The following is a 14833-nucleotide window of genomic DNA, read 5'->3' on the forward strand; positions in this document are numbered from 1 at the left end:
TTTACTTTAAAGGAACAAAAGGGGAGCAATAAATGTCTTCACAAGAGATTTTTTTTACTGGTAGCATGTCTGAATATTTTAAAATTTAAATAGTTTTAATTGATCTAGGTCTTAATAAAATTTCTGCATCTCTGTAGATCAGAAGAATCAAAAGTGTTCTTTTATTTTGTTCTTAGGAGCAAGATGAAACAGCACTTCACCTTGCTGTTAGGTCAGTTGATCGAACATCCCTTCATATAGTTGACTTTTTAGTGCAGAACAGGTAAGTGTATGGAAAGGTACTAAAATGTAACTGATACTGCTTTTATGTCAAGTAATACAAATACTAAAACTAATTCTAGTATTTGCAAATGTAATTTAGTTCTTTAAAAATTCTGTAATAAGAAAAGTTTATTAATACAGGGTAGGAACTAAGTTTAATGAGATTTTTTTCTTCTTTCTTGTACTCCAATAGTGGCAATCTAGATAAGCAAACATGTAAAGGTAGCACAGCCCTGCATTACTGCTGCCTGACGGACAACGTTGAGTGCCTCAAACTGCTGCTAAGAGGGAAGGCTTCTATTGAAATAGGTAAAAGGGTAATGTGTACTTCAATTTCATATTTGTCACTGCTTCAGATAAGAAACAGTGAAGGTGGAATAAGTGCGTTTTCTCCTAATTTGTTTATCATAATACTGTGAATATAATCTTCATTATGAAAAAAATCAATATTCACTGTTTATTTCAAGTTTAAAATTGACTTATACATTATACATGCTTTTTGAACACATCTAGATAAGTACCAAGATTTTCAACTGATATCTTATTGCTGAGTTACATACTGCCATTTCATGGCTATCATTCCATATAGATGGCATGTTGAGTTGCTGCTGCTTGTCATGGTCGGAGGCTTGGTATGAGGTGGACCTACATATGAAGGAAAGAGATGAATTTTAGAGTGTGTTGGTCAACACACACAAAGTGTGTTTCACTTTGTACATGAAAGTTTGTCTTTATCTTTAGTAATGGGTATGTTAATAGTGACGCCTGTCATCATAATTTTCTTTTCTTGCTGTAATATAGCTAATGAATCAGGAGAGACGCCACTAGATATAGCTAAACGCTTAAAACACACTCACTGTGAAGAGTTGGTAAGTGTTGCATCTTTCTGTTTGTTTGTGCATTTATAAGCGGAGTCACATCTGGATATTTAACAGTTTACAGTTGAATATTCAATGAATATATTCCAGATGAAAGAGTTGCATGCTTAGGAATAGTTATGTGCTTTTAAGAAGAAAGTTATATAACTTTTTAGATGCTTTGGAAATGCTAAACTTCTTGGGGCCAGGGGATGATTCTGTTCGAGCTATTAGTCCCAGATCCACCAGTGTCGGACATCCTGTTGAAATCTGGTCATTAAAGTACTTTTTATGGGTTAAGGCCATGAATGAAGGCCATATTCTTGTCGCCCAGAGAAGCCGTGGATGTTGCTGCCCATGGCAGGGGGGATGGACTGGGTGGTCTTAAAGATCCCTTCCAACCCAAACCATTCTGTGATTCTATGAAGAGAAGGTGGCTACCAGCACTGCTTTTGGTAAGCAAGAAAAATGGATTAGTGGGGTCACAGCTTCTTGATAAGTGAGTCTGATTTAAAAAACCACCTGCCATTGCAGTTAACGTCTTTGACTTGGAATTTCTAAATCAAGCGAAATAGGATGTGGTGCTTATTATCAGAAAATGGAGAATGGACCTACAATTGTTAATGAAAAGCCTATTTGCTTTTGATTTATTTGTGTTGTGTTTGGTCACAGAGCTTAATTCTTTAAACTTGTCTCAGTGCAGTGACTTTCCGTATTACTGAAAACTGTTTTTAAGATAGAAGTAATATTTGTACTTAGAAACCAAGGTTCCTTCTATATGTGATTTTTGTTTGTTTTGAAATACATTGTTTTAAAATAAGTACTGCACATAACATACGTATCAACAGTGATCTTTTTTCCCTTAGCTTACTCAAGCACTGTCCGGAAGATTTAATTCACATGTTCATGTAGAATATGAATGGCGGTTACTCCATGAAGATCTGGATGAAAGTGATGATGATGTGGATGAAAAGCTGCAGGTTTGTATCAATACGCTATTATTTTTCTGTATACGTATCTGTGTAAGCATGATGTTCATAGTGATCTCAATAACACTACATTTACTATAGGTATGAAGACACTGTGAAATAAAGTTCTGTAGTAAAATGTAGTAGCTTAAATTTTAGTTCCTTACTTTCTAGTTTGTCTTCTTTTTGCTCTTTAATATAAGGTATAAAATGTATGACTGTGTGGTGATGATCAAGTTACAATTAGCCAGATGTCATATCTTTTTCTTAAAGGAGCCAATAGTTTGTTTCAATACATCAGGAATATTTAGATCTGCTGATCATGAAGCAGAACTGACATGAGATAGGAAAATTGCCTTTACAAAGAGAGGTACCTCATGTTTGTTAAACAGCTCCAGTCGATGCCTTTAATTTTGGAAGAGATTATGCATTGGCTTGTCTTCAGTGGAACTAAAATTCTGCATTAAATAAGCCACATCCTTTAATAGCAGAGTAGGGTCTTTATTCTGAATCTTCATGTAAAAATATTTTTGTTTTTCTCCCTTTTCATACCTGAAACTTCTGGTGGTGTTGTGGTGCTACTGGGTCCAGAGTCACAGAATGCTTGAGGTTGGAAGGGACCTCTGGAGGTCATCTGTTCCAACCCCCCTGCTAAAGCAGGGTCACCTAGAGCCAGTTGCCTAGGACCATGTCCGATTGCTTTTGAATATCTCAAAGGATGGTCATATTACAAGTATTACAAAGTATTCCAGTAGCGTAGGAACTTCATTGCGTTTTCAAAATTTAATTTCCCAATTTGGGGACCAACTTCAAAAAGTATTTAAGCACCTAAACATACAGATAGGGAACAAACTACCGTGTGTTAATACCTGAACAACACTTCATAGAATCAGAGAATCGCCTAGGTTGGAAGGGACCTTTCAGATCCAACCATCAACCTAACTCTGACAAAAACCATCACTAAACCATATCTCTAAGCCCTATGTCTACCCATCTTTTAAATACCTCCAGGGATGTTGACTCAACCACTTCCCTGGGCAGCCTGTTCCAATGTTTAATAAAGTTTTCAGTGTAAAATTTTTTCCTAATATCCAGTCTAAACCTCCCCTGGTGCAACTTGAGGCCGTTTGCTCTTGTCCTATCGCCTGTTACTTGGGAGAAGAGACCGACCCCCACCTCTCTACACCCTCCTTTCGGGGGGTTGCAGAAAGCAATAAGGTCTCACCTCAGACTCCTTTTCTCCAGGCTAAACAACCCCAGCTCCCTCAGCCGCTCCTCATTCGACTTGTTCTCCAGACCCCTCACCAGCTTTGTTGTCCTTCTCTGGAACTGCTCCGGCACCTCAATGTCTTTTTTGTGGTGAGGGGCCCAAAACTGGACACAGGACTCGAGGTGGGGCCTCACCAGTGCCGAGTACAGGGGGACGATCCTTTCCCTAGTCCTACTTACCACACTGTTCCTGATACAGGCCAGGATGCTGTTGGCCTTCTTGGCCACCTGGGCACACTGCTGGCTCATATTCAGCTGGCTGTCGACCAACAGCCCCAGATCCTTTTCCACCAAGCAGCTTTCCAGCCACTCTTCCCCAAGCCTGTAGCGCTGCATGGCTTGGATTTCTAGGGGACAAGTAATTTGAAATCACGTATAGGCTCCTAAATACTAATGACATTCTGAAACTTTCATAATTTGAAGTATTCCATATAAATATTGGACACATGTTTTTGTTCTTTTTGTGTGTTCAGTATTAAAATTGCTTATGCCTTTTCTGCTTCCTTTATAAAGTGCAAAGAATACACAATAGGTTCTATATTATTTGATTTTCAGATGTTAGCACAACCTTTTTTCTCTTGAAAGTAGCTAACAAAAACCCTCTTCTGCTCTGGATAATGAAATTTGACTTTTTTCTTTCTACAAGTTTTAGCATTTTAATACTTCTCTTGTAAATCCCCCACCTCAGCTAGGGCATGAGTTGCTAATAATTAATAATGTAAAACCAAATCTTATGTGTTGGGTTTTTTTTTGTTTTCAGAAATATTAAAACCTGACAGTCATAGGTTCATTTTCCTTATCTTCACAGAATGTCTTTAAAAAATGCTAGGTCATCAGACCATTGAATTGACTTAATGTTTTGGAGACCCATTTTGAGATCAATAAGTTTTCTCTGTTGCAAAGTACCATTTTTGCAAGATATTGTCTGTATAGGATTATTTTCCCCATGTCCTGTCTCTTTAGTCCCAGGTAGCTCTTACCTCTGGTGCTTGACTTGAACTAGAGTTAGCAAAGAAGAGCAAATAACATGTCACAAGCCATCCCTTTCAAAGCTCAATTGCTACCTTCTGAGAATTTTCTCAAGATTTTTCTTGACAATTTTGGTATCTGCGCAAGAATCTGGAATCCCTGAGCTTCTAATTCCAGTTCTTCCGGGTGATCTTTTATATTATATCCCAGTATTTATGTATTCCTATATCACCATCCAGATAATAACAGCAGTAACGACCTTTTTGATAAAGCAGCTTGAAACTTTCTGTTATGTTTTAGAGATTTAATTTTTTCAAGCTGTAAAACTGTTTGGGTATTTACAACTAGATATCTAGGAAATCCCTTTCAGGGATGCTCTCAATTTGTATTTTTTGATGTGTTTTTTCCCCTCACTTCCTTCATTGTTGCCAGTTGCCTTCTGCAGTTGAGCGTTCTCTTTTTGGCTGGTCCCTGAGCTCCACCTCGTAAAGGAAGCTATTTGCTTCTCAGCAATGATGCTAAAGCAATGAAACCGCCCACTATTAATAGGCTTATACTACAGGGACTTTTGAAAGGAGATTAAGGACTATTAATCACAGACTAGTGTCTGTGACTACACTGAATGCAGTGGTGAGTACTGCTGTTGCTTAGGATCACATCAGAGCTCTGTTTGTAGGTGTCAAGCTATTGGGCTTGTCTCTCTGGTAAAGCAATTGAATAGGTTTTGTAATCTTTGTCAGAATAGGTCATGTCTGAAACTGAAGTTCTTTTAGCCCAGAATTTTTCATATAAAAGAGAGTCTAACGAAAAAGAAGACTAAGATGATCCAACTGGTATCTACTGCTGTTCCACACGCCGTCTGCCTGGTCCAACCTCATCTTTTGCCTTCATTCTGGCACATGTTTGTCCCTGTATTGAGCTGTTTCAGTTTGGTAAACAAGTGAAAAGCTAAATCAACAAAACAAAAAAGAGTTTTCTGCTGGTTTAGAAAGCAGAAGCAAGTGTGGGCTGAAACAAACACCAGAACCAGGACAGTGGAGAGGTCAGGAAATGAAGGGCATCAGCCAGTGAGGAGTGAGGCTGTTAAGCCAAAGTAAAGGTAGAGATTAATGTGTCTGGCTGTCACATACATCATTCTTACAAATCTTTGAACTATAATGCTGCGCCACAACGTATCTAAAGGCCCTACATGATCAATCCAGACTAAGCACTGAGTATCTCCAGAGGAAAATCAATTGCTTATTTGTGATACTGTTGGTGTAAATCTTTATTCTGTCTAAACGCTATTACTGTAAATGGTTTATTGTAATTTCATAGACGGTACGTCAGCAACATGTTTATCTAACGCTATTTCTAAAGCCATATTTATGCTCTCTGAGCTGTGGATTGTTACAACCCATTCCTGTACTAGCCACATGAATTTATAACTCCAGATATTTTAATTACCATTTGATAACAATAATTACAAAGCTTGCTGTTGAAACAGGACAAATAATGCTAAGTGTGCATAGCAAGCAGATGACTTGCTGCAAATCTCAAAGACAACTAATTAGATCTCATTTGAAAATGTGCATGGGATGAGCAGTGTTCCATCCCAGCTGCCAATTGAAATAATCTCCCAAACTTGTCCAGCAATATTAGTGAGCTAGAAAGAGTTCATGACAAGTTTTGGCTCCTAATTTGTTGTAGGCTGAGCTACAGGTAGAGTACTTGGATGCAGTTGTGTCTGGTTTTTGAGATCGTGATCGTCTATTTGGCATCTAACACTGCTGAACCTTGGACAAGGCTTAGGATCTTCTATTTATTTTCTTTTGAAAATATTGCCTGTTATTTTGATGCAGGGAAACTTTACTTGACCCACTCTGAATATCTATATTGACTACCTAGAGAAGTATAGTCCTGTGTATGTAACAATACAGAATTATCCTATAGGAGTACACTAGAGGATAAAATGAGAAAATGATAATCGTTTTGAAATGCAATTCACATTTAATCTTTTTTTTTTTTTTTGTTAACGTCCACAGTTACTTTGTCTTGAAGAGGGCAGAACGTAGGTTTTAGATTACATATTAAAAGCAACAAAAATGCATTTTAGAAGCCATTTTTTCTTTCTAGAAACTAATAACTTTCTATCAACTCATAAATAAAATTAGTACAACTAATGTGGTATCAGTGAGCACTTTTGTTATTGTGTTTAAGCAACCCAGTCCCAATCGGAGAGAGGACAGGCCTGTCAGCTTCTATCAACTTGGATCAAACCAACTACAGCCTAATGTAGCATCCTTGGCCAGAGATGCAGCGAACATTGCTAAGGATAAGCAAAGAGGATTTATGCCAAGTATATTACAGAATGAAACATATGGAGCAATACTCAGTGGCAGCCCACCTCCCATTCAGCCTGCAGTACCTGTTACGAGTAGCGCACCTCCTCTACCTCCAAGGAATATTGGCAAAGGTACTGACATCGGGAAATATCATTGTATGTTAGACGAATGGGATCATACATTATTTATTATCACAGTTTTAGGTTTTACAGTTATTTTGCAAAGGTAAGTATTGGAACAGTGTATTGATGACTTCATTTTATATACTTGAAGTAAGCCTCAATACACTTAAACAATTTGTTAAAAGGGGGGCTGCAGTCAATTTAGTTCAGCGATTTTTTTTTCTTGTTATACTCCATCTTTTCATACTTCTGTTTCCTGAAGATGTCATTGTCAGAGTTCAATTTAAACATACAATTTCAATAGCATTTGGCTGCTGCAGAAAATTGTTTAAGATCTGAGAGAATGGCGAGTATATGCAGAACATGAGAGATTTTAACCTTGCAAAGTCTTTTCTTAATAAATAGAGGCTTCAAGGTTGTTGAAATAAAAGTCTAAGTGTCATGACGTGGAGAACTGGATAATTTAGAGAACTGGTTGCTGACTGAAAATGTAATTGCCAGTTAGTGGTTATACCCCGATCAGCAGAACAATGTGAAATGTACATGTGTCATCCTGGTTCAGAAGGGTTGTGTGCTTGCAAAATCTACCGTTACAGCTGATGCTGTGAACTTCATTCTTATCTTCATATATAATCTGTTTGGATCATATTAAAGAAGTGTAGAGAAATCTGTATAGGTCCTCTTTGTATGGTACATGTTCGGTGTGTTTCATTGTTTGAATACCTTTATTAATCCAGCAGCTTTCCTGGGCGCTAAATTTATGTAAAATTCAATTCAAGACAAATGACTGTGTAAACACATGCTTTTCTATGGTGCTGTAATTCAGACTCTGTAAGAGAAGATACGAGTGGGGAATGTTCTAGGCATATTTGAGTGGCTTTGCCTTTGGGAGCGCTGTGCAGAGGTCAGAATGCAAGACTCCATACCCCAGTGATTGTGTCTGAGGTGGCAAATTGAACATCTGCGTAACATGAAAAGTCAGTTATTGGTCTCACAAGAATGGCTGCAGCATAAAAGTCGCATTTAAATATGTTCTTTTGGGGGCAGAAAAACTGAGAACAATAGAACAGCATGGTATTGGGTTACTTCAAAAAAGGTAGAATGAGGCTGGGGAAAGTTTAGCAGCATGTAAAATTTAACCAAGGTGGAATTCCTTTCATCTAACATTTTTGCATGAAGTCTAAGCTTAATATCTAGACTTGATGGAAAGGAATGTTTCCCCCACCAAACAGGAAAATTCACCCAAGGAGCTTGTGCAGTCTGTTTAACTGTTAGATTCTATCTCTGAATTAGTAATACAGTTAGATAGTTAAAAAGACTATTTTACACTTTGGTATTATTTTAACCATGCCAGCCATACTATTTTACCCACTGTTTGCCCTTGATTAAATGATACTTTTCAAAGAGTGTCATTTTAATTTCATTCCCAACCCCAGACTTCTTGGCACAGGTACAGTGCAACTCACGCCAAGAAAGCACGCTGCCTGGATTAGATTATTAGTTCCTATTCTTTAGTCTAGTAACGTATTAGCTGATTATTTTATTTTATTAGTTAAAAGCTATAATAGTATCATCGATCATAGCTTCTTGTTGGTTGCTGATGTTGTTGATGTTATGCTTATGGTGTTTTATTACTCCTTTATCCTCTTAGCTTTAGGCTGTTCTCCAAGTCTTCTGAGCCTTTTATGCTTTTCCCTGCAAACTAGTATTTATTCATACCTTACTCTATTTCATCTTTTCTTAATATGATGCTCATGTGCTGAGTATGGAGAAGTGGCATGGTATGTACAAAATATTGGCTTTATGAAGAAAACCTGTAGTGTGTTTTTGTGAAGTGGGGAGGCAGCTCCTCAGCCTAAGAATGGAGTTGTTTAGGAGGCCCCAAAGAAGTCGTACTTTGTAACTGTTTCATGACTAGTTACTATAGCTTCTTGTTTGGGTTGAATTCATAATTACAGTTTTGTGTCAATTCAAAGTCAAAACTGATGTTTCAGTTTGAGTGAGCCATGTCTGATAATGCTCATACAAGAGTGAGGTCTTCTTTTTGCAGTACCCGAGAAGATTACATCTATCAGACAGGGATTAAAGAAGGTAGCAAGACTTGCCTTTTGTCGTCTTGTTGAGAAATTTCTGCTTTTTCAATTGTTGACGTATTTTAAAGTAATGACTGGAGACAAATTTTACTTGGGTAAAGTGTTAGTAAGACTTTACCCAGAAACTTCCATGTAATTTTTTACACTAGACTCTGGTTTCTGCTCTGGCATTCCAGCAGGATGGCAGTGGTTCCTGTTGCTGAGTACAGTGCACCATTTTTAAAAGCACGGGTGCGAATATTAACACTTTGTCCTTAGGGTAAGCAATAATAATAATACAGTATTTTCCTCTCTTTTTAGTTCAGCCTTCAGTTCTTGGCAGTGGTATTCAGACAATTTCTTCATCTAATGCAATGTGGAAGACAAATTCTTTAGGAGTGGAAAGTATAAGCAGGCAGAGGTCTTCATCAGATCCACCAGCTATTCATCCCCCTGTGCCGCCATTGCGTGTAACATCTACAAGTATGTTTCCACTTTCCCCTGTTTTCCCTTCTGCTGTATCTAATCATAGTTGGCTTATTTTTCCATTTCCACAACTCATACTTCTTCTTTTGGTGACTGTAGCTTCGGCCTATCGTTCCCATCCAGTAACTTCGTATGAACTGTCTTCTCTGATGTTCCAGTGAGGACTGTACGGTGTAGTGCAGGGTCAACAGGAAATACTATCTATTACTAGAGCTAAAGAGCGAGCTTTTCACTTTAATATATAGTTTCAATGACGCATTTCTCACTAGTTGTGAAGATGAGTGTTACATGTAGGCCTGGGGCTATGACTCCACATTGTGCTTGATTCTTGCAGACTGTAGGAATGCAAAAAGACGTTTTAATGCATTGCCAGCTGCTATTATGGTGGTTTCAAGAATTCAATAGAAATTTTAATTAATTGCTAAACCTAATGTGAAGTTAGATGTTAATTGTAACAGGATTTTTAAGAAAAGGCATTTATCTAAATAAAATTTCTCAGTTATTATTCACTCAGTTACTTTCCATAGAACATAAACTGAAGGCCTCGGTTGAGCAAACACTTTATTAAATATAGTATGATCTACTATTTTCAAGAATATGACTGACTTTGGTAAGAATTTTCTTCGCTTGTACTTTAATGCTTGAATGAATTGAGAGGTCTCTGACCTGGACTGGTGAAACAAAAGGTAAACCTCTTTCCAAAGAAGTCCTCTGTCCAATGGAAGGATTGCTTTCTGTTTAAATTGTTGATTACATTTTTCTTGCATGGGGGTAAATCCTGTAACAGGAAAACCTGTGGATGAGAACGCAAGAATCAAAACGGTACATAGAAATTTAATTCCACTTCACTGTTTAACTTTCTTCTATAGATGTGCTTTCTCCAGCACCACCGCCTCCAGTGGCAAAGACAGCCAGCATTATAGAAGCTTTGAACCAGCAATCTAAACAGCAACCAGCTCCTCCACAAACTAAGCCAACCCCACCACCACTGCCCCCACAACCTCCTAGTAGAATCTCTCAAAGAAAACCTATCCCTGGGTAACTAACGTAATTTTGGTATTTAATATACTTCATAATTATTAGTAACTTTTTGATTTTATTGTATATAACATGCAAGTCATCTATAAAGCATGCATACTTTTGCCAATGATGTATTCTAGAGTATGTGAATGAACAGAAGACAGACACTAAAGAGCAGATTACAACGTTTCCCACAGTAAAAACAAGATAACTTAGTGATTTAAGATTGTATGACTTGACTTGCAGAATATTTACAGAATGCTTAATGGTGATGGAAAAAAGAAGACACAAAGAATCATAAAATCATAGAATGTGTTGGGTTGGAAGGGACCTTTAAAGGTCATCTAGTCCAACCCCCCTGCAGTAAGCAGGGACATCTTCAACTACATCAGGTTGCTCAGAGCCTCATCCAGCCTGGCCTTGAATGTCTCCAGGGATGGGGCCTCCACCACCTCTCTGGGCAACCTGTTCCAGTGTCTCACCACCCAAGTAGGATAATCCACTTCTAATTCTCATATAATAACAAAAAAGAAATAATGGGATCTTATGTGTGATTGTGCCATTTTTTGCTCACATGCTTTGCGTAGGTTCAGTTCCATTCAGTATTTTCATTCCTGGCAGGAGTTAGAGAGACCTGGAACAGAAAGTATAATCTTTAAATTTGCAGGAAACAAAGTTAGGAGTGTACAAGTGTGCTGGAAAACAGGATTATATCCAAAGCAGCCTTAAGAAACTGGAGTGGTAGTCAAGGGAGAAGAGGGGTGTCTTTCAGTAAGCAACACGTAGTACTTAAGGGCAACTAACTAAAAAAATGAATCATGGAGAACAGCAGAGTATGGCTAAACAAAAGACCTTAAGAGAAGATTCTGCAAGGACATAGTGAATCATACATGAAAGTAAGTCAGACGACTCATGTTGTTGTGGAAAAGTCAAAGAGAAATAGTATTGTTTGATTATAGCCTGCAAATTATATGAATTAATCTTTCCAATTGACTCAACATCAGTAATGCCTCAGCTCTGGACTACTGTGTTCAGTTTTGGATATTGCAGTAAAATAAAGATAGAAAATAGTGAGGCAGAAACTCGGGGAGATCAATAAGGTAATGAGAAGTGTAGAAAATATGAGAAAAGTTTGGAAGAAATAAGATTCTCTTATATTTTTTTTAAAAAAGAAATTGTAGTATGAGTACACGTCTGCAAATCTGTACAGTGTTGGATTATGCCATTCCTTTATACATCTCATGATGGCTCTAAAAAAGAAGACTTTTGTTTAAGTTGTTGCAAGAATAATTTAATTAGACACTAGGGAAAGCCTCCCAAAAGTAAGCATAGGGATACACTGTAGTAACTTGTCTGGGAAGTTTTTGGATTCTCTGACGCTGACAATTTGGCAGAGTACAGCCTGTGCAATCTTAGGTAGTTACAAGATACAGGGACATGTATGTGTGTATGTGAAATAAGTAATATACATGGTTGATCATTTGTGAATGGAAGAGGTAAACAACCTTTGATCTTTGAGCTCCTTTTCTAGTCCCCTGATTGAATGTACCCTACAAAATAAAAGGGGGAAACAATTGCTGAAGCGTGCTATAATGTACAGGCTAATATGGATACATAATTTTAATGAAGAATTTTAAAATATCAGTGAAAGGAACTTCAGAACTTAGGAAAAGAAAATCTGCTCTACACTGGTCTAAATTGCAGTAATTGATCCTATATTATTATTATTCTGCCTAATATTTTTAAATTAAGTGCAACTTATGATCGGTGTAATCAAAAATACAGAAGCAAAGTAGTATTTTAAAAGCAAAATAGGTGTCACTGGAATACATGGAAGACATGAAAAGAATTTTATAGTTTGGAAAATACTCTGTGTTGTTGAGATTCAAGTTCTTGTTTGTTTCTTAAATGGATGAATTTCTAACTTTCTGCACAGGACTGAGAAGTCATCTGGCTTAACTAACAAAGGGCAGTCCAGAGGACTTGGGTCTCTACAGCAAACTGGTAATTGTGCTTTAGAGATTTAATTTATTGTAATTAAGCTATCATTATAACAGCCTACGGGAAGTGTTGGGTTCTTTTATTTATTTACCTTGCACATTTAAATACAGTCATTACCAGCATTCTTCTTGTTTCTCTTCTTTGTTGTGTAGGCCTTGATGCCTCAAGCTTTTCAGCATGAACAGAGTTATGGGCCAATTAATGTAAATAACAGGACCATGTAATAAGAAATAGAGTCACAGAATGGTTGAGGGGGACCTCCACAGGTCATCTGGCCCAACCTCTCTGCTAAACAGGGCCAACTGCCCAGGATGGTTTCTAGATGGCTTTTGAGTATCTCCAAGGATGGAGACTCCACAGCCTCCCTGGGCAACCTGTGCCAGTGCCTGGTCCACCCACACAGTAACAAAGTGTTTCCTGATGTTCATGTGGCACCTCTTGTGTTTCAGTTTGTGCCCGTTGCCTCTGGTTCTGCTTTCCAGATGGGTGGCCACCGGCATATGTTGGTGCATGGGCTTGTTTGTGTCCGGGTGCAAGACTTTGCACTTCCTTGCTCCAGATTTTCCCCTGGTCTCTGGGACCTGGGATTCCTGAAGATGGGTCTTCTAGCAAAGGCTGACGCAAAGAAGGCATTCGGTACCTTAGCCTTTTCCATGCCCTGCGTAACCAGATCCCCCATCTCATTGAGCAATGGGCCCATGTTTTCCCTAATTTTCTTTTTGTTACCTCTGTATTTACACAAGCTCTTCTTATTGTCTTTGGCATCCCTTGCCAGATTCCATTCCAGTTGAGCTTTAGCTTTCCTGACCTCACCTAAACCCCACTCAAAGGATGCATTATGAAAACTTTAGTTAGTTTTCTCTCTTGTTTGCATGTGTCATAAACAACGTAACACATTACACATTTTAGAGGAGAAAAATGTGTTTCTAGTTTGAAAATCTAAAACATATATTGTGTCACTTTTAATTAAATTTCAAATTGATATTGCTCTTTTCATGCTAATGAACAGAGTTCATTATTCAGAGTTCATTATTGATTCTGCTCTTTTAATTGTTCAAAGTAACTACTACTTTGGGACATGACAATAATGTTGTCTCAATAAAATGTCCAAAGTAAAGTTTGTGTGGATTCTGTGTTGGTTGTAGTGCAATTTCTCCTACCCAGTTTCCCCTTCCACTGTGTATATTATATTCATTGGTTCTTACTGTGATTCTTTTTTATTTCTCCTTGACATACCCAAGGGGAATTTGCTAATGACTATCTGCCATCTGTGTCAGGAGTCTCCTGTGAAGGATACAGCATCTTGATAATGATGGTCTTTACTAGGAAAAAAGGGTTCTGAAAGCATACAGTCTGTAGTGAACAAATGGGGAAATGGGATATTTGGTTCCACTCTCATCTATTTTATAGGCTTTTTTCTCTTTTAGCATATTAAAGGTCTTAGGTTTGGGAAAAGAGGCCTTTTTTTTTTTTTTTTTTTGTAAGGAAAAAGATAGAAAAAATTCTGTTCAGTTATTTAGAAAGAACCATTAAAAATGAAATACTCCTGGGATATAAAATTATCTGTATCCTTTAAAGAATAATTAATTTGGTTTCAATTTGTATCATCACTCTTAGTTTTTTTTTAAAGCATGCCTAAAATTTACTTGTTTTACTTACCTTAACAGCAGGAGAGTCATCTTCTGTATGTGAAATTCCAGTAACACAAACTGGTTCTACAGCAAATACTTTGGCACAGATCCAGCCACCAGCACCAATGCCAAGGAAATCACAAATAGTAAGTAGACAATCTGGGTTTTGATTTTATTAAATCTTCCGTTTTCTATCAAACACACTTGTTGACATGAATAGTGTATCCTGTTACAGAGAAAGTGTGAGAATTTTGAAAAATACAAAGCTTGTATCCTGTGTTAAATACGTGTATGACTTGTACTAATTATTTATGAAAACTTTGCTTTTCTTGCATTTCCTATATGATAGTATGTGATTTTAAATTTAAAAAAAAACAACCAAACAAGAAAAACCAAAGAGAAACCAAAGAAAAGCAGCATGAATTCTTTGCTTGTGTCCAAATGTGACTGATGTAGGATGTGTGGTTTGACTTATTGAAGGTAGGTAAGCTTCATGAGTGAGTCACTTGTAGGTGAGCTTGGTGAGTGAGTCACTTGTAGATCATATGTAACTTCATTCTTAAACTTCAATGAAGTACGCAATAAGGGAGCTTTTGGGCTTTCTTTTATAATGGAAGTAGATATATTCATACTTGTTCACATAGGTAGATCAAATGGCTTCAGACAAGACTAGTAGGAGTCAAGCTCAAAACAAAAGAAATTGGTTCTTTGTGCAGCTGGTTCTCTTTGCATCTCTTTGTCATGCTTTCACTGGTTGACAGGAGAGGAATCTCTTGGTAAATACACAGAAAACATCTGACTTGAGACATCCCCAGCCAGAAGGTGGGTGAAAGGGAAGGCTGGAAGTATTGTA

The 14833-nt window shown here is 37.5% G+C and overlaps 1 protein-coding gene across 2 annotated transcripts in view; it reads left to right on the plus strand.

Annotated features, from left to right (window-relative positions):
• ASAP2 (ArfGAP with SH3 domain, ankyrin repeat and PH domain 2) overlaps nucleotides 1-14833 on the plus strand; it is a 93107-nt gene that overhangs the window by 71325 nt on the left and 6949 nt on the right. The window contains exons 18-26 of one of the 2 annotated variants that reach the window (XM_063330445.1): nucleotides 177-262; nucleotides 455-570; nucleotides 1063-1130; nucleotides 1985-2098; nucleotides 6524-6779; nucleotides 9164-9325; nucleotides 10198-10366; nucleotides 12285-12352; nucleotides 14017-14126. In XM_063330445.1, the coding sequence (XP_063186515.1) occupies nucleotides 177-262; nucleotides 455-570; nucleotides 1063-1130; nucleotides 1985-2098; nucleotides 6524-6779; nucleotides 9164-9325; nucleotides 10198-10366; nucleotides 12285-12352; nucleotides 14017-14126 (1149 nt within the window). The remainder of the gene's footprint in view (nucleotides 1-176; nucleotides 263-454; nucleotides 571-1062; nucleotides 1131-1984; nucleotides 2099-6523; nucleotides 6780-9163; nucleotides 9326-10197; nucleotides 10367-12284; nucleotides 12353-14016; nucleotides 14127-14833) is intronic. The other variant, XM_063330446.1, reaches the window with a different exon arrangement.

This window comes from Chroicocephalus ridibundus, chromosome 3 (genome assembly GCF_963924245.1).
Source record: "Chroicocephalus ridibundus chromosome 3, bChrRid1.1, whole genome shotgun sequence".
Taxonomy (NCBI): Eukaryota; Metazoa; Chordata; class Aves; order Charadriiformes; family Laridae; genus Chroicocephalus; species Chroicocephalus ridibundus.